The sequence below is a fragment of the Schistocerca piceifrons genome, chromosome 8 (assembly GCF_021461385.2).
Source record: "Schistocerca piceifrons isolate TAMUIC-IGC-003096 chromosome 8, iqSchPice1.1, whole genome shotgun sequence".
Classification (NCBI taxonomy): Eukaryota; Metazoa; Arthropoda; class Insecta; order Orthoptera; family Acrididae; genus Schistocerca; species Schistocerca piceifrons.
Genome location: NC_060145.1, coordinates 419,510,177 through 419,531,719, shown reverse-complemented (window position 1 = coordinate 419,531,719; position 21,543 = coordinate 419,510,177). Strand labels below are relative to the sequence as shown.

The following is a 21,543-nucleotide window of genomic DNA, read 5'->3' as shown; positions in this document are numbered from 1 at the left end:
CATATCTCCAACTGCACACGCACCACACCATTACAGAGCCTCCACTGCTTTAACAGTCCTCTGCTGACATTCCGGGTCCATGGATTCATAAGGTTGTCTCCATACCTGATCTCGTCTATCTGCATGCAATTTGAAACGAGACTCGTCTGAGCAGGCAACATGTTTCCAGCCATCAGCTGTCCAGTGTTGGTGTTAATGGGCCCCTGCAAGGCAAGTGTTCAAATGTGTGTGAATTCCTAAGGGACCAAACTGCTGAGGTCATTGGTCCCTAGGCTTACACACCACTTAAACTAACTTATATTACGAACAAGACACACACTCGTGCCCGAGGGAGGACTAGAACCTCCAGCGGAAGGGGCCGCGCAATCCCTGATATGGCTCTCCATGCCAGATGTAAAGCTTTGTGTCGTGCAGTCATCAACGGTACACAAATGAGCCTTCGGCTCCGAAAACGAAAACCCATATCGATAGTGTTTCGTTGAATGGTTTGCACGCTGACACTTCTTGATGGCCGCATTGAAATCTACAGCAATTTGCTTCTGTCACGTTGAACGATTCTCTTAAGTCGTCATTTGTCCCGTTCTTGAAGGATCTTCTTCCAGCCGCACCGATGTCTCAGATTTGATGTTCTGCAGGATTCCTGATATTCGAGTTACACTCGTGAAATCATCGCACGGGAAAATCTCCATCACTATCTCGGAGATGCTGTGTCTCATCGCTCGATCGTCGACTATAACACCACGTTCAAATTCACTTAAGGATACAGAGAACTTATAAATGGAGGACAAATTGAAATTTTTTATGTCTTTACTAAATTCTATAGTGTTTCCTGATTGCATTTATATATACATTATAGGGTTTCAAATGAAGAATGACCTACGTAAACCAAATTTTAAAGTTGTGGTCATGTACGCTTCCAGGCTGTCTTTATTTCTGTTACAGAAACCAGTATTATTTCGAAAAGAACTGTGAACGTTTCTGTTTCCATCGATTTACGTATGATATATTCCATATGTTGGTAACAGTGGAGGTTTTTAGTGTCTGTAAATAATTATCTTTGCTGGTATTTACTGTTGTTTCGTTGAAGCAGTTTGTTCACGTGTTAACGAATGTTTGTTGCCCAAGTGCTACATATATTTGTAGAAGTACATATCCTTTAGTGTGCAATAAATACGAAATATGCCACGCATCAAGAAATTCAGTAAAGGAAATTCCGTGGTAACCAGTTCACAAACAAAGCAAGCCACACCGTTGAAAGTAAACTATGTATCAGTCTTCAGGGAAAAACTCCCACATGGCACTTCTTCCATGATTCAAATTTTTTTGTTAACAATGATGCTGTTTGTAGTGGATTTGTTGTTGGTGATGATGTGGAAATCTTATCTTCTTTGATAAAGGAAGTGGCGAAATGTAAAGAATGTCTGGAAATAACTGAAAAACAAATTAGCAGGAAGCGTTTAGCGTCAAAATCAGTTGTTTTGTGTAGATCCTGCAATAAATCTACGTCTAAAATGACTTAGAATATTGAGCATAATTTATATGATGTGAATTTGAAGTTAGTGTATGCAAGGCGTACAATAGGAAAAGGAAAAATAGCTGCTCAAACGTTTTGTGGTCTGGTGGACTTTCCTCCTCCTCCCAGTACGTTCAGCAAGTACATACAAATACTTTTAGGTGCCTTCACTTTTGCGTCTAAGGCATCTATGAAACGTGCAGTAGAAGAAACTGTAAATACTAGTGGAACCAGGGACATTGCTGTTACACTTCATGGGACATGGCAACGTCGGGGACATCGTTTCCTGAATGGTGTTGTGAGTGCTACTTCTCTGGAGAATGGAAAAGTTGTTGGTGTTGAGTACTTATCTAAGTACTGCCACACCAGCCATGGCACCCGGCAGGTAATACTGAAGAACATATTGAAAATCAGTGTTCTAAGAATTATGATGGTTATAGTGGAGGTATGGTGTGTGATGGAACACTAAAAATATTTCAGAGGTCGGTGCCAGTTTATAACGTTAGATACACGAAGTACCTAGGCGATGGGGAATCTGAAGCTTTCAATAAAATTAATGAGTTCAATGTTTATGATAATACCTTGGTAACAGAACTGGGGTGTTGTGGACACATGCAAAACAGAATGGGTGCTAGGTTGAGGAAGCTACGAAGAGAAATGAAAGGGAAGTTGCTATCTGATGGAAAATCTGTTTGGCCGAGGCAGATTGACAGAAACTAAATATACCTTCTTCAGAGTTACTATGGATGGACTGGTCATTAGACTAACTGCACCTCTGAATGATGTTACAGCAATGAGAAAAGCAGTATGGGTCACCTACTTCCATAAGTTGTCCACAGATGACCACCCTGTTCACAGACTTTGCCGTAAAGGAGCAGTTTCTTGGTGTGGTTACCAAAAAGAAAAAGGGTCAGACATAACATCATAAGCATTGCCTTTCTCAACCTGTTATGATGAAATAAAACCAATTTTTAGAGACCTGAGTGAACCTGTTTTGCTTAGTAAATGTCTTCATGGGAGTACTCAGAATACAAATGAAAGTTTCAACCATTGCATACGGGAAAGATTACCCTAGAATGTTTTTGTAGGACTAAATACATTAAATGTTGGTGTACTAGATGCAGTGATATGTTTCAATGATGGAGTGACAGAAAGGTTGGAAGTCCTGAGAAATTTAGGCATAAAATGTGGCTCTAATATGGAAGATCAATTGCTTGCGTGTGACAGACAACGGGTGCATGAAGCTGAAAGATTCGCTCTTCAAGTTACCAAAGAAGCAATAAGTGCTAAAATGAATGCCAAGAGGAAGCTTGAAGATGAATGAATGCTGCAGGATGAAGACTACGCTACAGAAATGTTCTGAGTCATAGTTCAGTTGGACTCATATATTTCATTCACAATTTGCCACAAGTTGTATTTTTCAGAATTCAGGTACAAATATTTCCTAAGGTTTATAAAGTATTGCTCTTATTTTTTTCTCTGACTTGCAATAGTCCATATTTACGTAGTAGACCTAAGCTTTACTGCAGAATCAACTAAATCATAGAAAAAATTACATTTTTATTAGGAAAAAATTATAAAAATTAAAATGTAAAATGTGATAAATTTTTATCCCTGTAATATACATAATAGATGGAATTAAATAGGTCTAGTACCTCAGCCATCATATCATGCATATCTGGTAAAAATTGGGTCTCCCTCAAATGTATAACATTGGATTAAGTGGTACCTCTATTTGAGGAAGAATTTTCTTTGTAATTTTTTTAATAACCCTAAGCCGGTTCAAAAATATTCAAATTATTTCTGATTTGCTTAGAAAATGTGCTGCATTACCAGATATCAACCAAAAATCTGTAAAACATTTACTTTGTAAACAGTGCCTGAAAGAAATAGGTGTTGAGTTTTACGTAATATTGGGCTGGAAAAGTACCTTGCATCCTTAAACCTTCACAATCTGCGATTGTAGCAGCACTAACCGATCTAACAACTGTGCCAGACACTTGTAGTATATTATATACGCGTTGCCTATCGCAGTGCCGTGTTCGGCCTGTTCACATGTCTATGTATTTGAATAGGCATGCCTACACCACTTTCTTTGGCGCTTCAGTGTAATTCAAGCTTCTGTGTCAACGCAGAATACGGCCATATATACTACATATTCTGATTCTCACAAACTCACTCACAAAAACCTATAGATGTCTTACCTACGTGCATGTCAGGCATGGTGGTTTAGCGGGAAAGCGCATGCACCGATTGAAACAGAGATACCTTGGGATCGAATGTCAGTCGGACCACAGATCTTTCAGTCTTCGTTTTAACTGAACCTAGCCTTCACCTCTTAGTCACCAGAAGCAACACGTGCTTCGGATTCCACTATAAACTGTATGTTTATCATATGTGTGTGTGTGTGTGTGTGTGTGTGTGTGTGTGTGTGTGTATTCATATATATTCATTTTTTCATTGATATTGCTTTATTTATATAATAAATGAATAAAAATAGTAATAAAAGTAAAATAAAAAACTTTTATTTTATAAAAAAAATAAAAAATCTCCATTGCTCCCTCACACACACATATTCACAAAACAGCTGAATGCAGGAAACTGAGAATGTTGGCAACACTTAGAAAAACAAATGAAACTCTGTATCAAAAAGATTGCAGTTACAATAACGTGTAACGTAAACAGTGAACTGAAAGAGAACTATAAGATGTCCACCTGGCTGCCAGATGAGAAAAAGCAGTTTGCTTGGATGCAATGAATTAGAAGTTACATGTAAGTAACTTTCCATTTCATAAAAAAACGTTAAGGAACTGTTTTTAAACCTATAACCCAGATGTGAAACCATAACCTATTAGTAAAAATGGACAAATCATGTAATATTTCGGGACAAAAAATGGTTCAAATGGCTCTGAGCACTATGGGACTTAACTTCTGTGGTCATCAGTCCCTTAGAACTTAGAACTATTTAAACCTAACTAACCTAAGGACATCACACACATCCATGCCCGAAGCAGGATTCGAACCTGCGACCGTAGCGGTCACGCGGTTCCAGACTGAAGCGCCTTTAACCGCACGGCCACACCGGCCGGCTATTTCGGGACACCTAGATGCCCTGTAAAAAAGGCGAAACGCGTCTGGGTGCATAAATAAAAATAAAAATTTCTATATGCAGCATCCAAAAAAGGTATTTTCTTTGAAATAACTGCAATTTATATACACCTACTGCTAAAATGGTCACTACAAGAAACGTGAACATATGTTGTTTTTATGTTACCTGCTATGTGCGTGTCCTTGACATTGACCACGTTTCCGTGCAAACTCACTAGGTGGCAGGGCTGTGGTCAGTAGCACACTGTTTGGGTTCTTGTCGCATTAGTTACGCTGGCACAATGGATGCTGATTGTGAGCAAAGAGTGAAAATTACGTTCTGCGTTAAGCACGGGGAAATATGGTCAATGATTAAGCTAGTATATGCAGGCGAGGCACTTTCACGATGTCGTGTTTTCGAGTGGCAGAAACGGTTTCGTGAAGGAAGAGATTCAGTGCAGGGCGATCCCAGAACTGGTCGCCCGTCTACAGCACATACCGATGGAAACGTGGAGCGTGTAGGCAGTCAGTGAAACAAGACCGTCATGAAAATGTCCGTGCGATATCAGAAGAACTCAATTTGAATCGTGATGTGAGTCATAAGATTTTACACGAAGATTCAGGGTAACGGAAACTTAATGCAAAACTCATCCCTCACTCATTAATAGATGCACAGAATGAGGAAAGACGAAGAATTTCTGCTCACCTATTGAACAGAGCCAAACGTGAGCCCACATTCCTGTCAAAGATTATTGTTGGGGATGAAAGTTGGTACTACTTGTACGACCCCCATACGAAGCGTCAAAGTGTTGAATGGTGGAGTCCAGGATGACCAGCCTCGAAAAAAAAGTCAAACGACAGCCTTTGAGAGCAAAGACAATTTTGATCGACTTCTTTGATAGTAAATGATTAGTTCACCATGCGTATGTTCCTCTAGGGCAAACAGTAAACCAAACTTTAAACACCGATGTCTTGAAACGTTTGCGACAAGCAATTCTACGTCATCGTCTCGATTTGTGGCATTTTCAGGAATGTTTCCCACTATATGGCAATGCAACACCCTATGCCGCTTTATCTGTTACCGAGTATTCAGACATTGTGTTACTGCCATCCACCATATTCGCACGACCTCTCGCCTTGCGATTTTTTCTTGTTTCCGCGAGTGAAAAGACGAATGAAAGAAAAGCTTCCTCAAGGTATCATAGGCATCCAACCGGTTGTGATAAATGACCGTTCAAGAGTAGTTGTTGAAAATTTCCCTGGTTGCTGCTAAGACCTCCAGAAACATAGGCAACTGTTTGTAGATAGCCAGTGGGACTAGTTCGATAGGAGCTAGGATCATTACTTGGTAAGCGTCCTGGAACTGTTCTGACAAAGGCAGTATTTATTCATTCTGGATATACACTCCTGGAAATTGAAATAAGAACACCGTGAATTCATTGTCCCAGGAAGGGGAAACTTTATTGACACATTCCTGGGGTCAGATACATCACATGATCACACTGACAGAACCACAGGCACATAGACACAGGCAACAGAGCATGCACAATGTCGGCACTAGTACAGTGTATATCCACCTTTCGCAGCAATGCAGGCTGCTATTCTCCCATGGAGACGATCGTAGAGATGCTGGATGTAGTCCTGTGGAACGGCTTGCCATGCCATTTCCACCTGGCACCTCAGTTGGACCAGCGTTCGTGCTGGACGTGCAGACCGCGTGAGACGACGCTTCATCCAGTCCCAAACATGCTCAATGGGGGACAGATCCGGAGATCTTGCTGGCCAGGGTAGTTGACTTACACCTTCTAGAGCACGTTGGGTGGCACGGGATACATGCGGACGTGCATTGTCCTGTTGGAACAGCAAGTTCCCTTGCCGGTCTAGGAATGGTAGAACGATGGGTTCGATGACGGTTTGGATGTACCGTGCACTATTCAGTGTCCCCTCGACGATCACCAGTGGTGTACGGCCAGTGTAGGAGATCGCTCCCCACACCATGATGCCGGGTGTTGGCCCTGTGTGCCTCGGTCGTATGCAGTCCTGATTGTGGCGCTCACCTGCACGGCGCCAAACACGCATACGACCATCATTGGCACCAAGGCAGAAGCTACTCTCATCGCTGAAGACGACACGTCTCCATTCGTCCCTCCATTCACGCCTGTCGCGACACCACTGGAGGCGGGCTGCACGATGTTGGGGCGTGAGCGGAAGACGGCCTAACGGTGTGCGGGACCGTAGCCCAGCTTCATGGAGACGGTTGCGAATGGTCCTCGCCGATACCCCAGGAGCAACAGTGTCCCTAATTTGCTGGGAAGTGGCGGTGCGGTCCCCTACGGCACTGCGTAGGATCCTACGGTCTTGGCGTGCATCCGTGCGTCGCTGTGGTCCGGTCCCAGGTCGACGGGCACGTGCACCTTCCGCCAACCACTGGCGACAACATCGATGTACTGTGGAGACCTCACGCCCCACGTGTTGAGCAATTCGGCGGTACGTCCACCCGGCCTCCCGCATGCCCACTATACGCCCTCGCTCAAAGTCCGTCAACTGCACATACGGTTCACGTCCACGCTGTCGCGACATGCTACCAGTGTTAAAGACTGCGATGGAGCTCCGTATGCCACGGCAAACTGGCTGACACTGACGGCGGCGGTGCACAAATGCTGCGCAGCTAGCGCCATTCGACGGCCAACACCGCGGTTCCTGGTGTGTCCGCTGTGCCGTGCGTGTGATCATTGCTTGTACAGCCCTCTCGCAGTGTCCGGAGCAAGTATGGTGGGTCTGACACACCGGTGTCAATGTGTTCTTTTTTCCATTTCCAGGAGTGTATTTTGGGGTAGTCTTAGTTGCAGCGTCCGTAAATGATTTCACTCAATCTCTGGGTTTGAGCGATTTCAGTTACATACGTATTCAGCCATTTTTGTTACACACGAAACATGAATACGTCTTTCAAGTTTCTTACAGACTAATAACTTGTCTCATCTTAAGAAAAGGTGAATAAAAAGTGTTATTAAAAGAATGAAGAATTTTTCCAAATTTGTGTATTTACCTGTATAAAACTTTTTCTTATATGTGCAATTAAATATGTATTTTTGGATTGTTTCAAAATGCTAATGAACCATGCTACATTATTAATTTTTGTTTAAACACACGAGCAATTACTTTTTTTACAATTTATTGTAGCTCTGTGTATTCATCTCACTGGTTTGCAGCCATCACCTACAATTCTCTTTGAGTAGATACTGAGGTGACGTGAACAGAAAGCGTATAAGAAAATTATTTAACTTATTTGTTGACTTATTCACTTTCTTTATAAGCGTGTACTGCCACTTGCTGGAAATATTTCTTCACAAGAAATATTTGTCATCTGTTATTAATTTATTTAATTAGTGATATAGTTTTAAAATATGAATCATCCCTGCAGATACTGAACATCGCATTAAGTTTTTCTTGTGCATCACTCTTTATCCAGTCATATGATTTCTCCCTTTCCCACGTAATTGAGTGTTTCGGCTTTTTTTTTTTTTTTTATCTAGACACAAAGTTCGGTATTAAGTAAAAGCCTCTTCATAAACATGGATGAAAAACTGAACTAAGTGCTACTTATTGGCACTCAATAAAAAGTAAATATCGGGGCGACAGTTACAGTGACGTCACGCGGTAGCACACTGCAATCAACAATAATGATTTAGCAATGCCGAAATGACTGAATGCTTCCACTTAAAATTGAATGGGCCAAGGACGAGGTGACTCAAATAACTGGAGCTCCCAGAGGTCCACAGGGATGCGAACGTGGGTACCGACTGTTAATAAACATGGGTAGAGAAAGGCTTAACTGTGAAACTGAAGTACCAAAGGGTGAATGTGGATAGCAGTTATTCATACCGTGAAATATTGTACCCACTACTTTTCACAGGCCGTGAAATGTAAATATGTATGTCAAAAATGGTTGTAATTTGTATCTACTTACAAGGGAACCTCCCCATCGCACCCCCCTCAGATTTAGTTATAAGTTGGCACAGTGGACAGGCCTTGAAACACTGAACACAGATCAATCGAGAAAACAGGAAGAAGTTGTGTGGAACTATGAAAAAAATAAGCAAAATATACAAACTGAGTAATCAATGCGTAGGATATGCAACATCAAGGACAACGTGAGCACAGGAGCCCAGTGGTTCGTCTGCTTTCGGCTGCGGTGGGGCGAGGACGTCCGCTGCGCCCCGCCGTGCGCGACCGTGAGCGCTTGCTTGTGTTTACCTTCTCGCGGCGCGAGTTGTATTTGTTCCTAGTTCAGTGCGACTATGGCACACACATTGCGCCACGATACAATCAAAATTACTTTCCAGCCAGATCACGCGCGTCCTCGAGCCTATGAAATAGAACAGTTCATACGCGACGATCTACGTTTAGATCCGGCGACTGTCGTCGGAATACATTTTTGTATAACGGCGAGCGTGGTTTATGTTAAAATCACCAGTGCAGAGGTCTGCGCGACAGTGGTTTCTAAATACTCGAACTCTCTCCGAATCAAACATTCTGACTGGCATATCGGTGCAGTGACGGTGGATCATGCAGGCATGGGCCGAAGGACTGTAAGGGTTTTTGAGCTCCCCTTCTAGGTCCCAGAGGAAGTTGTCAAGGACGCCTTTCGACCACATGGCAATGTTATCAGCCACGTTGCAGAAAAGTGGCAAACTTTCTCGACGTATAAGGTCTACAATGGTGTGCGCCAAATAAAACTTGAGCTCAAGAGACATGTGCCGTCCTGTTTGAACATCGGTGGCTGTCGTGCAATCATCATGTACGACGGTCAACCGCGTACCTGTTCCGGATGTGGGCAGGAAGTCCATGTTCGATCGAGCTGCTTACAACGTAGAATTACGCAGATACCAGTGGGAGACTCCGTTTCCCCGACGGGGACGACAATCCTGCCCCTCACGTACGCTCAGACGACGATGCGCACCATAGTTGAGGACGAAACGGGCGATCAGACACATCCATCGACGCCAGAAGTACCAAGGGAGGAAGAGGAAGGACCCTCGGTGCCAACCCATATGTCGCCCCCTCCACAGCAACAACAGCAGCAACAGTCCCACGGACTCCAGACGCAACATAACATTCAGAACGCGATGGACGTGGACGCGAACATTGTCCCGACCGCGGCTTTCCTAGCGGAAGGTGATACGACGCTGGATTGCCTCCCACATTCGGATACGGATGTCCACGTTCGAGAGCAACGTTCGCCTCGACGACGCAAGCGACGTCGGCGGACCCCTACAGACGATTGCCTCCTACACACGGCCGGTCAAGAAGGTGACATCTCATCAGACGGCATGGATGCTGCGCCTGCTGAGGATCTAAGTGGTGTAGACGGTTCACTTGCCCATACTACGAGTGCCCTACTACGTCTTGCACCACAAACGCGGCAGGTCGCGTCGATGGATGGCGCTCCGTCTACCTCTACCAAAGACGACGTACGTGAGAGAGATTTAGGTGCCGATCAGCTACACAGCATCGTGTTGCACCCACTGTGGTCGGACGATGTTGAGGAACTTCCTGAAGAGGGCACGGGTGACAGGGGAGGGGGCGGCATTGGGGATGCCACTCCTAGCGTGAATGACTCATAATTTGTAACGGGTTTGGTGGGTCCGGCATCTCTTGCGGTTAGCTTTTATTGCCATGGCGTCTACCCTAGGTGAAGAGGCTAGGCAGCACACCTTTCGCCTTGCCACAATCAATATCAACGCGATAAGGGCACCACACAAACTGACAATGCTACAACGCATGCTTGATGCGGCGAACATCGACGTGGCCCTCTTACAGGAAGTATGTGTCGCTAGTTTCCCTGACTTCTACGGATATACCGCCCACATCTCCCACGCCTCTTCTACCGATTGTGGTGTGGCTGTTCTGCTACGGGACGGTTTGGCGGCTACGGACGTACTGTACTTACCGAGTGCAAGAGCCATGGCAGTAACTGTCAACGGTGTACGACTCATCAGTGTATATGCCCCTTCAGGATCAGGGAGACGGAGAGATCGGGCCCGCTTTTTTTCGGAAGATATTACGCGTCTATTTATGGGCCGCATAGACGATATGGTGATCGGAGGAGATTTTAACTGTACATTATCTCCATCTGATCAGCAGCCACATCACGTCCCGTGTGCGGAATTGGAAATGCTAGTGCGTGACCTCCACCTGATTGACACGTGGCGCCACATCCATGGCCCAGCTCCTGGTTACACCCATTATACAAGCCATTCATCAAGTCAGTTGGACAGGATTTACGTCACAAGCACCCTTTCGAAGGCGACGAGAGGAGCAGAGCTCTGGCCAACTGCATTCGCCGACCACACAGCCTATATTTGCACCATTGCCCTCCAACCTGCACGTGTGTGGCGCAGTAGGCCCCCCTGGAAACTGAACGTCGCCCATCTGGACGAGTCGGCATGTAAAGGTGCTGTCGAAGAGTCGTGGAACGTGTCCTTACGGCGTCGTGGTCGTTACCGATCGACCCTCAGTTGGTTGATTGAATGTGCGAAGCCTGCTCTTAGACTCACCTTCATGGCTTACGGCCGGGAAGCAGCGGCGTGGAGGAGGAGCACGGAAAACTTTTATTACGCCGTCGTACGGGAATGTCTTGCTATGGAGCCCTCACCTGACAGGCAGATCACAGTCGATCGCGCGAAAGCGCAGCTCGTCTCCTTAGCACGCCATCATTTACAAGGCGCTGTTATGCGGTCGCGTGCTCCAGACATGATACAATCAGAAAGGCCATCTATGCACCACGTGCTCATAGAACGCAGGAGGCGCCGTAGGGCACTGGTAACCGACACGATAACCGACGACGGTCGACATGTGGTAGAACCAGCAGATATAGCAGAAGCCTTCTATGGGCATTACGCTCAACTTTATTCAGCAGTGCTCCCTGATATGGCGACGGTAGACACCGTTTCAGCACATGTCCACGGTACAGTTCCACCAGACATGGTACCGACTTTACTGGGAGAAGTGACAGAAGAGGAAGTGCTCGACGCCATTGGTAAAGGTGCTCCCCATAAATCACCAGGAATCAATGGGTTACCATTAGAGTTCTATCGAGCCTTTAAACAACTGTTGCTACCGTGTTTGATTGAAATTTGCCAGGAATTGATGTCTCCGGGTATAACATTGCCTGCACCATTCTTGGAAGGTCTGATTGTCCCCATCAATAAGCCGAAGGGACGGAATCATGTCCGCGACTATCGTCCCTTAACGTTATTGAACAGCGACTTCAAGATCTTTTCGAGGCTGCTATCAGAACGTATTCGCGGCACACTATTGCACGTCTTGTCCGGCGATCAGACGTCATTGGGGGGACCCAACAACATCAGAACTGCGTTATGTCGTTACAGAGATCTCATCTCCCTTGCACGGGTGAGACGTTTGCCGGCAGCCCTCGCGTCCATCGACTTTCGCCAGGCTTTTGACCGTGTGGGCCACACTTCCCTCACGGCCGTTCTACGGCGCATGGAATACCCCGACCCCTTTATCACAGTGTTGACACGCCTACTACATGGTGCAACTTCTCGAGTTCTTGTTAATGGAAGACTGACAGCACCCATGCCGATCCGCCGATCAGTACGACAGGGATGTCCATTATCGACATTGTTATTTGCATAGGTCTTAGAACCTTTGTTGTGTGGTCTCTGAGACAGGCTCACTGGTATACAGTTCGGCGGCTCCATCTATCGTTGCACCGCATATGCGGATGATTTGATGATCGTCATACGTGGAGCTGACGACATGGCCGCGGTTTTGGACTGGATTGCAACCTACGGTACAGCTTCTGGTAGCCAAATCAACGTTGACAAGTCCGTCGCCTTGAGCATCGGGATTGGGCTACCGCAGGAACACATTGCCCCCTTACGCTTCAGTGATACTGTACGCTGCTTGGGCTTAGATTTCATGAACGACATGCGACGCGCGACGACGCTCAATTATCGACGCCTTCTTAACCAAATTAGGGCCGGAATTGCAAATCAGCGCTTGCGATCCCTCAACATCGTTCAGCGGGCGTATTATGCCAATGTATACCTTGTGTCCCGCATACCGCATGTCGCCCAAACGCTACCCATTCAGAAGCCCTTGGCTCGTAGCATTATGGCAGCGCTGCGATATTTCGTCACCGCTGGTATGTTACTGAAGATCAGTTACGTATCTCTTACCCTCCCCAAGGAAAAAGGTGGTCTCGGTCTAGTTGTCGTCCATGATAGGGCCATTGCCCTCTATGTTAGCTCACATTTATGTTTGCTGCGCCGTTGTCCTACGAGCCTCACGAGTCTGCTTCTGACGGCGCTACGACCTGCTTCACTAAGAGCGCCGGTGCCACTACAGGACATCCCAGCGCCCCTCTTTTATATCGGACGTTTCTATTTAGAACAAAGTTATTGCAGTGTCGCGCTCACGACACCACAAATGGCCACAACTCGACGTTTATATCATGACATGCTGCAACGCCGCCCCCTAAATGTGGTCGAACTACAATATCCTGACGTACGGTGGCGCGTGGTGTGGAAGACTGTACACGATGCCATGCTTGATTCCGATATTGTTTCTCAATGGTACGTAGTCGTTAATGGGAAGCTCGTGACGCAAGAACGTCTCTACAATATTCACATGGCAGAATCTCCCAATTATGTGGGTTGTAATACAGTAGATTCTGACGAGCACCGCCTCAGCTGTGGAGACGCGGAACCGGTTTGGCACCTAGTGCGGCAGATGCTGGCTTATCTCTTACGAGTTAGGCCGGAGCATATATCTGCACGCACGTTATTGTTTCCGGATGTGACATTTTACCCCAAGACTCGAACCAACTCTGTCACCTGGATACGTGGACATGCAGTCCATTACCTCTGTCGTGACGGACACAAGAATTTCCTTGACTTCTGGCTCTATTTGCAAGAAAGACATCATGCTATTTCCGGGCATACCAGATATCGACAGTGCTTCGCAAACTACCTATGGAGTGCCTTTCACAGCCCACCGTGCAGCTGGAATGTTCCAGGCAGTGGCAGATGGGGTCAGAACGAACTGCAAACGAGCATATATTGAACAATCTTTATCAGTGGGCGCAGTCGCTGGGAAGCCTCACTACGACGTGGTAGCTTTCTTTTCATGTTTTTTTTGTTTCATATCTTCTATGGCGTCTTCATTCTGTTTTAGTTTTCCAGGCTTGATTAACTATGACTGTTCGTACATTGATATATATATATATATATATATATATATATATATATATATATATATATATATATATATATATATATATATAAAAGATTTAAAAAAGTGGGCAGGAGACCTGCGTTCGAATCTAAATAAATACACAAGAACAAAATAAGAACATAATGAACAACAAATAAAATATAATAAAGTATTATACCCCTTACTTTCTCCTTTTATTTTATTTTTTTATACAAAGTTCAGAGGCATATTTAATTTTTGTTCGTTGGCGGAACCTGAAGTGGTGGCGAACGGCCGTCCTAGTTAGCTTTAGGATGAAAGTGGCGGTGGTACTAGTTTTGTTTTTGTTTTTAGACTAGATAGGTTTTTGGGGGTAGTATGGGTGATAGGGGCCAACGCCTGAAGTGGAAGAGGTAATTTTCTTTCTTTATTTAAAAAAATGGATAGAGCGTAAAAAAAAGGTGGCCGAGTGGTAAAAAAATAAAATAAAAAACAAAAAAAGGAAAAAAGAAAAAAAGTAAAAAAAGTGGTCCCGTGGTTAGTGTGAGCAGTTGCGGAACGAAAGGTCCTTGGTTCAAGTCTTCCCTCAAGTGAAAATTTTAATTTTTTACTTTCAGACAATTATGAAAGTTCAGGCACTTACACATAATCATCTTCGCTCTCCAAAATTCCAGGACATGTTCAGATTTGCTTGGACATATGCAGGATTTGGCGGTCTACACACGGAAAAATTTGAAAACGTTAAAAACATATGTTTTGACAGAGCACAGTGAAAACTGTGTGACTGTGAAACTGTTGCATTCATTTGTTGCAGTTTATGTGACAAACTCTTATGTTTTCATCACTTTTTGGGCGTGATTATCACATCCACAAGAAAACCAAAATCGGGCAAGGTAGAAGAATCTTATTACCCATTCGCCAAGTGTCCAAGTTAGGTGGGTCGACAACGATTTGCTTGGACATATGCAGGATTTGACGGTCTACACACGGAAAAATTTGAAAACGTTAAAAACAAATGTTTTGACAGAGCACAGTGAAAACTGTGTGACTGTGAAACTGTTGCAGTTATTTGTTGCAGTTTATGTGACAAACTCTTATGTTTTCATCATTTTTTGGGAGTGATTATCACATCCACAAGAAAACCTAAATCGGGCAAGGTAGAAGAATCTTTTTACCCATTCACCAAGTGTACAGGTTAGGTGGGTCGACAACATATTCCCGTCATGTGACGCACATGCCGTCACCAGTGTCTTATAGAATATATCAGACGAGTTTTCCTGTGGAGGAATCGTAAGACCTTGCGATTAAATGTTTTCGGTTCCCATTGGAGAGGCCCGTCCTTTCGTCTACTAATCGCAGGGTTTTGCGGTGCGGTCGCAAAACACAGACACTAAACTTATTTCAGTGAACAGAGACGTCAATGAACGAACGGACAGATCATAACTTTGCGAAAAATAAAGAATTAAACTTTTCGCCCGATGGAAGACTTGAACCAAGGACATTTTGTTCCGCAGCTGCTCACGCTAACCACGGGACCACTGCGCTCCTCACGTCTTCCTTGATGTTGCATATGCTACGCATGGACTACTCAGTTTGTATATTTTGCTTATTTTTTTCATAGTTCCACACAACTTCTTCCTGTTTTCTCGATTGATCTGAGTTCAGTGTTTCAAGGCCTATCCACTGTGCCGACTTATAACTAAATCTGAGGGGGGTGCGATGGGGAGGTTTCCTTGTTAGATGGACAAGTAATTTTCTGGACAATACATTACCTTTCACACAAATAAATAGATGAATGAGTAAGAGCTAGATTCAAATTAATGGAGGTCATCACATCTTTTCAGTAAAACAGGAATCAGAATGTCGTTAAAATTTACAAATATTCTTTTCTTCTTCACATAACCCTTAAGGATCTTTCATGCTGAAGTTCGTACACCCAACGATACACGTGCAAGAACACAATCCACAGCAAAATAGGTTTTGATAAGTTTTGAATGATGGAAAGGAGAACTTGTCTATTCAGTACGTAATCAAATGAACGAAATAAGCCCTTGGATGCTATTACGCGTTTATTTGCAACACCGTTTAATAGTAACAGTTCAATATCATAAAACGATTCCTCTCAAAAAGTTAATAAAATGCTAGAGCATGGCAAAGCTGACTATCACATCTATCACATGTGAACAGGCTATGATTACATCTAATCTATGGATGGCGAGATTGCCACACAGCCAAAATTTCTTGCTTACATCGCAAATATATAGCCCTCGCATGTCTTTGGTAAGCTGAATTTACTGGTTTACTGCACAGCGTTATTACTCTACTGAAGCTGTAATGACCCATAGGCTTCTCCTAGTTGTACCAAAGACTGACTTTAGTCATTAATAATGTAAATCGGCATTTCGCACTAAAACAGTAGCGATTCCTTTTCTTATTTACTGCCGAGTAACAACTGTTTTCAAGAGGCGCGTTCCTCTCCCCACTCTCGCGATTCACCACCGTGCTACGCGGTCCAGTCGCTACCTCTGCCTCCGTGAGAATCATCATCCTACTTGCTGCCGTCTTGTTCTGCAGCATTGCTTAATGCAGCGAACTTTTGCTATCTGCAGGGTTCCATTAAACGTAAAACCTTTAAGAATAAATACCCTTCAAAACGGTGGAATCCTCGTAACATGTAGTTGATTTGTGATGTTGCCTCAGTTGCATATAGCAATCATGTTCAATACGAAAGTGGTAATCGGTCTCTCAGACGTACACTGTCGCATCCAGATTGACGTTCATAAATGTCTACAGTGTGAAGAGAACGTACAGACTCTTTCGTGGGCTTCCACAGCTTGTAGTATGTTCTTCTTGCTATACCTATTTGCACGGAATGTAGTTCAGAGCTCTTTTGCTTCATGTTGGAGGCTGTCAGCGTCGCTAATCATTTTGAGCTCGAGGTGTCAGTGTTGATAATGTAAACCTGTGGTCACAAGAGACCTGCTATGCAGCATCGACGTCTGTGTGCAGGAAAACGCTGCCTCTTGGTGATACCTGCCTTTTTCAATAAGCAATCATTCACTTACAAGAGTAGCACAGACAAAAGCCTGCCGCACAACCACCCACTCCCCCCCCCCCCCCCCAAATACACTACTGGCCATTATAATTGCTACACCAAGAAGAAATGCAGATGATAAACGGGTATTCATTGGACAAATATATCATACTAGACCTGACATGTGATTACATTTTCACGCAGTTTGGGTGCATAGATCCTGAGAAATCAGTGCCCAGAACAACCACCTCTGGCCGTAGTAACGGCCTTGATAGCCTGAGCATTGAGTCAGAGCTTCGATGGCGTGTACAGGTACAGCTGCCCATGCAGCTTCAACACGATACCACAGTTCAGTAAGAGTAGCGACTGGCGTATTGTGACGAGCCAGTTGCTCAGCCACAATTGACCACACGTTTTCAATTGGTAAGAGATCTGGAGAATGTGCTGGCCAGGGCAGCAGTTGAATATTTTTCTGTATTCAGAAAGGCCCGTACAGGAACTGCAGCATACGGTCGTACATTATCCTGCAGAAATGTAGGGTTTCGCAGGGATCGAATGAAGGGTAGAGCCACGGGTCGTAACACATCTGAAATGTAACGACCACTGCCCAAAGTGCCGTCAATGCGAACAAGAGGTGACAGAGACGTGTAACCAATGGCACCCCATACCATCACGCCAGCTGATATGCCAGTATGGTGATGACGAATACACGCTTCCAATGTGCGTTCACCACGATGTCATCAGACATGGATGCGACCACCATGATGCTGTAAACAGAATCTGGATTCATCCGAAAAAATGACGTTTTGCCATTCGTGCACCCAGGTTCGTCGTTGAGTACACCATCGCACGCGCTCCTGTCTGTGACGCAGCGTCAAGGGTAACCGCAGCGATGGTCTCCGAGCTGATAGTCCATGCTGCTGCAAACGTCGTCGAACTTTTCGTGCAGATGGTTGTTGTCTTGCAAACGTCCTCATCTATTGACTCAGGGATCGAGACGTGGCTGCACGATCCGTTACAGCCATGCGGATGAGATGCCTGTCATCTCGACTGCTAGTGATAACGAGGCCGTTGGGATCCAGCACGGCGTTCCGTATTACCCTCCTGAACCCACCGATTCCATATTCTGCTAACAGTCATTGGATCTCGACCTACGCGAGCAGCAATGTCGCGATACGATAAACCGCAATCGCGATAGGCTACAATCCGACCTTTAAAGTCGGAAACGTGATGGTACGCATTTCTCCTCCTTACAGGAGGCATCACAACAACGTTTCACCAGGCAACGCGGGTCAACTGCTGTTTGTGTATGGAAACTTTCCTCATGTCATTACGTTGTAGGTGTCGCCACCGGCGCCAACCTTGTGTGAATGCTCTGAAAAGCTAATCATCTGCATATCACAGCATCTTCTTACTGTTGGTTAAATTTCGCGTCTGTAGCACGTCATCTTCTGGTGTAGCAGTTTAAATGACGCGGGTAGTTATCTGATACCGAAATAAAAAGGAGTATAGGAAAGGCCATCGTCAGAATCTAGTATTTATTTGTCCAGGAGACGGTCTCTGAAAGATCAAACGTCGGTGATCTAAATGGTTTAGTATATTACAATGAAGAACCTAATACCAAAAATGATTCTATTCAGATTGACATTGGGCGTGAAAAACTACCAGTTGATAATCCGTTTGTAGCTGCAGTTGTTTATAACAAATCACAGGGACCAGAAATGGATATCTGTGAGCATAAAAACTTACAACGTAGCTGAAATACGTGAAAGCTTCACCTATGGAAAGATTGTCCACTTCCCTCGCGTGTCTTTCCGTTTACTTTTTCCGTACATTTGTTGAAAATTGTGACACTAGCTGTTCCGTTTTGCTTACTAAATTCATCAGCTGGTGAGAATTTTTTCTTATTAACATACAGTCGGTGGTGAATAATGTGTCTGAAACCTCTGGCGAATGTATAGACTACTGCTAATTTAAAAAAAAAGAGGTCTGTATGTACATAAGGTCAATTCTTTACTTTCGTTAGTTGGAGACACTTTTTATTGTCACATGTTTGCTTCGTTTCTGTCTTTCTGTTTTCACATTTGCAGCTTGATCCTACAGCTAATTTTTCATTCCAAACGTTCTCTTCTGGTGGTTAAATGAAATGCTCAAAATGTCTGCCATTAAGTCTAGCACAAGTTTCTAAGCGCCGCATCATGGACTGTCTTACTCTACCCAGTATTCCAGTTGTCTGATGTATCTGTTGAAATGCTTCTTGAACACGCTGGCCAAGAATATCAATACTCGCAATAGATCTCTAATGCACTATGTCCTTTAAATGCCCCAAAAAATAAAAATCCAATGGATTGAGATCAAGAGATCGAGCAAATCAAGGTGTTGCTGCCTCACTACTTATCCATTTATTTAGTGAAAGCTTATTTGAAGCGGTCATCGCTTGCAGAGCAAATGAGCTACTGCCGTGTAGTGCATGAAACACGTAAGAGTAGTGGAACGTCTCCCAGAAAAACACTAAATGCTCCATATAAATTTCATTGTATGATGTTCTAATACATATTCCACAGAAAATGAAAGGTCTAATTAATCTGTTTCCAAGTATGCCAGCCTATCCATTAATACTAAACTGTTGCTGATGTTTGTTTCCAGAACTGCAAAAGGTTTCTTGTGTGATCATATATAAATTTTGTGAAATTATTCTGCTCCCTTGCTGCTAAATATTGCTTCGCCAGTGAATAGTGTCATAGACAGAAATTGTTGGTCCTCGACATACATCCCTAATAAAATAGTAGAAGAAGCTTTTATGGACGGAACATCCGTTTCAGTAAAACGTTGCACTCTCAGGATGTGGTATGGATAGAGGAGTTGCTCTCCTAATATTTTACACACTGCCAGACGACTCACATTTTCAGTTTCTGCTATTTTCCTGCCACTGCTGCCATTATTGTCCTCAACATGCTGAAGAACTTGATCCTCAAAACCAGGTGTTCTAACATTGTTTGGTCTTCCACAATGAAATGATTCATTCTCAGGAGAGACTGTCTGCACAAGACGTTCATGTACTCTTTGAAATATCTTATTGTTCGGTTAATGTTTTCATGAAATCTTTCAGAATACAAACGTCAGGCTGCAGACGCATTGCACTTTGTAAGTCCATACGTTAGGTGCATGTCTGCACGCTCTGACTGGAAATTGGAAATTCGTGGTCGGTTCCTATGGGACCAAACTGCTGAGGTCCATAGCCTTACACACTACTTAATCTAACTTAAACTAACTTACGCAAAGGATAACACACACACCTATACCCGAGGTTCGACTCGGACCTCCGACGGCGGGAGCCGCGCGAACCGTGGCAAGGCGCCTAAGAACGCACAGCTACCCCGCGCTGCGCGTGCAGTGCACACTAGTCCAACAAGAATACGGTCGAGCAGAAATCTCGCCCATGACTGAAACTCCGGCAAACCATGTCGCTCTCCAGCTGTTTGTTCGGTGGCGGCCCTCTCGGAAATTCGATGCCTATTGGGGGAAGTATATTCAGAACACACTATAGTCCTATAAGAACTGTAGGGTATGCAGCCACTACTGACAGCGTTCTCAATACTAAACGGATGTGTTTATTTACTAGTACAATGACAACTAAGATAAAGATAAGAGGACTTTGACTTAACTACTGCGAAAACAATCATAATCTAGAAATATTATGCACCTTTAGAACAAAGATGGTAACTTTAAAACAAAAAGACAGAATCGAAGCAAACATCTAATGACAAAAAAAGGTCTGTATCTAAGAAAGTAAAAAAAAATTACCATATGTATATCATGAAATCCTCTAACCATTCTCCAGAGGTCTCCCACGTATTAGTTCACACCGTTTATATGGAAACACAAAATTACAAAATGAACAAATGTGGAAGCGATTTTGATGGTATAATAGTGAAATCTATTGAATATTCTCTGTAAAATTTGACACTTCACTTATTCCTCATGATTACTCTGTATTTAATTTTATACTTAACTTTTCTTCTGAACCGCAGTCTGTTGATTCTTACGTAAAGTGTATGGTGGCAATAATCCATTGATCACATTTTTACAGCCTGAGAATGTTACCTTTTTTTGATTACAGACGATTACTCTTGGTGATGTCGTGGCAAAGAAGACGTTCAAGGCTAAATGAGTTGGTAATCAGAAGATCCATTGTGGTGATACTTCACCTCCACATTCAGTGCGATCGTTGATGCAGCTATTCAGCACAGTTCAAAATGACAGTTTTAGAAGTTACCTACCATAACTTATTGTAAAACAATTTTAATAAAATGCCAGCCAATTGAATTATTGTATTTCATTACTTTGCGGTCTTCTCAGATTCAAGACATAGAGGCATTTGTTCCTAATTAATTGCAATATTTATCTCTTATAATGTACCTTACATATAACTGAAACACATAGTACACATTCCTAAAAATCTGAGAAGTGATGAATTCTGAGAAAAAATAAAGTACCTTATAGATGTAGTTGATCAATATAACCAGATCAATGAATTACTAAACAAATTATCAGATATACCAAGAAAGATGAAGTCTTTTGAGGAACACATATTTCCAGTAGCTTAAATAGTTTTAGTGATAAGAAGGAAGATATGTGATATAAACAATATTTAAAGCAAAAGCAATCTCTTCCTCATCATCCATACACA

At 43.8% G+C, this 21,543-nt stretch overlaps 1 protein-coding gene across 1 annotated transcript in view; it reads left to right on the top strand.

The window, feature by feature from the left end:
* LOC124711795 (fatty acid-binding protein 2-like) overlaps window positions 1-21,179 on the top strand; it is a 31,308-nt gene extending 10,129 nt beyond the window's left edge. Inside the window, exon 3 of the mRNA XM_047242016.1 lies at window positions 20,974-21,179. Coding sequence (XP_047097972.1) covers window positions 20,974-21,024 — 51 coding nt within the window. The 3' untranslated portion in view covers window positions 21,025-21,179. The remainder of the gene's footprint in view (window positions 1-20,973) is intronic.
* The last annotated feature ends 364 nt before the right edge of the window (window positions 21,180-21,543 follow it).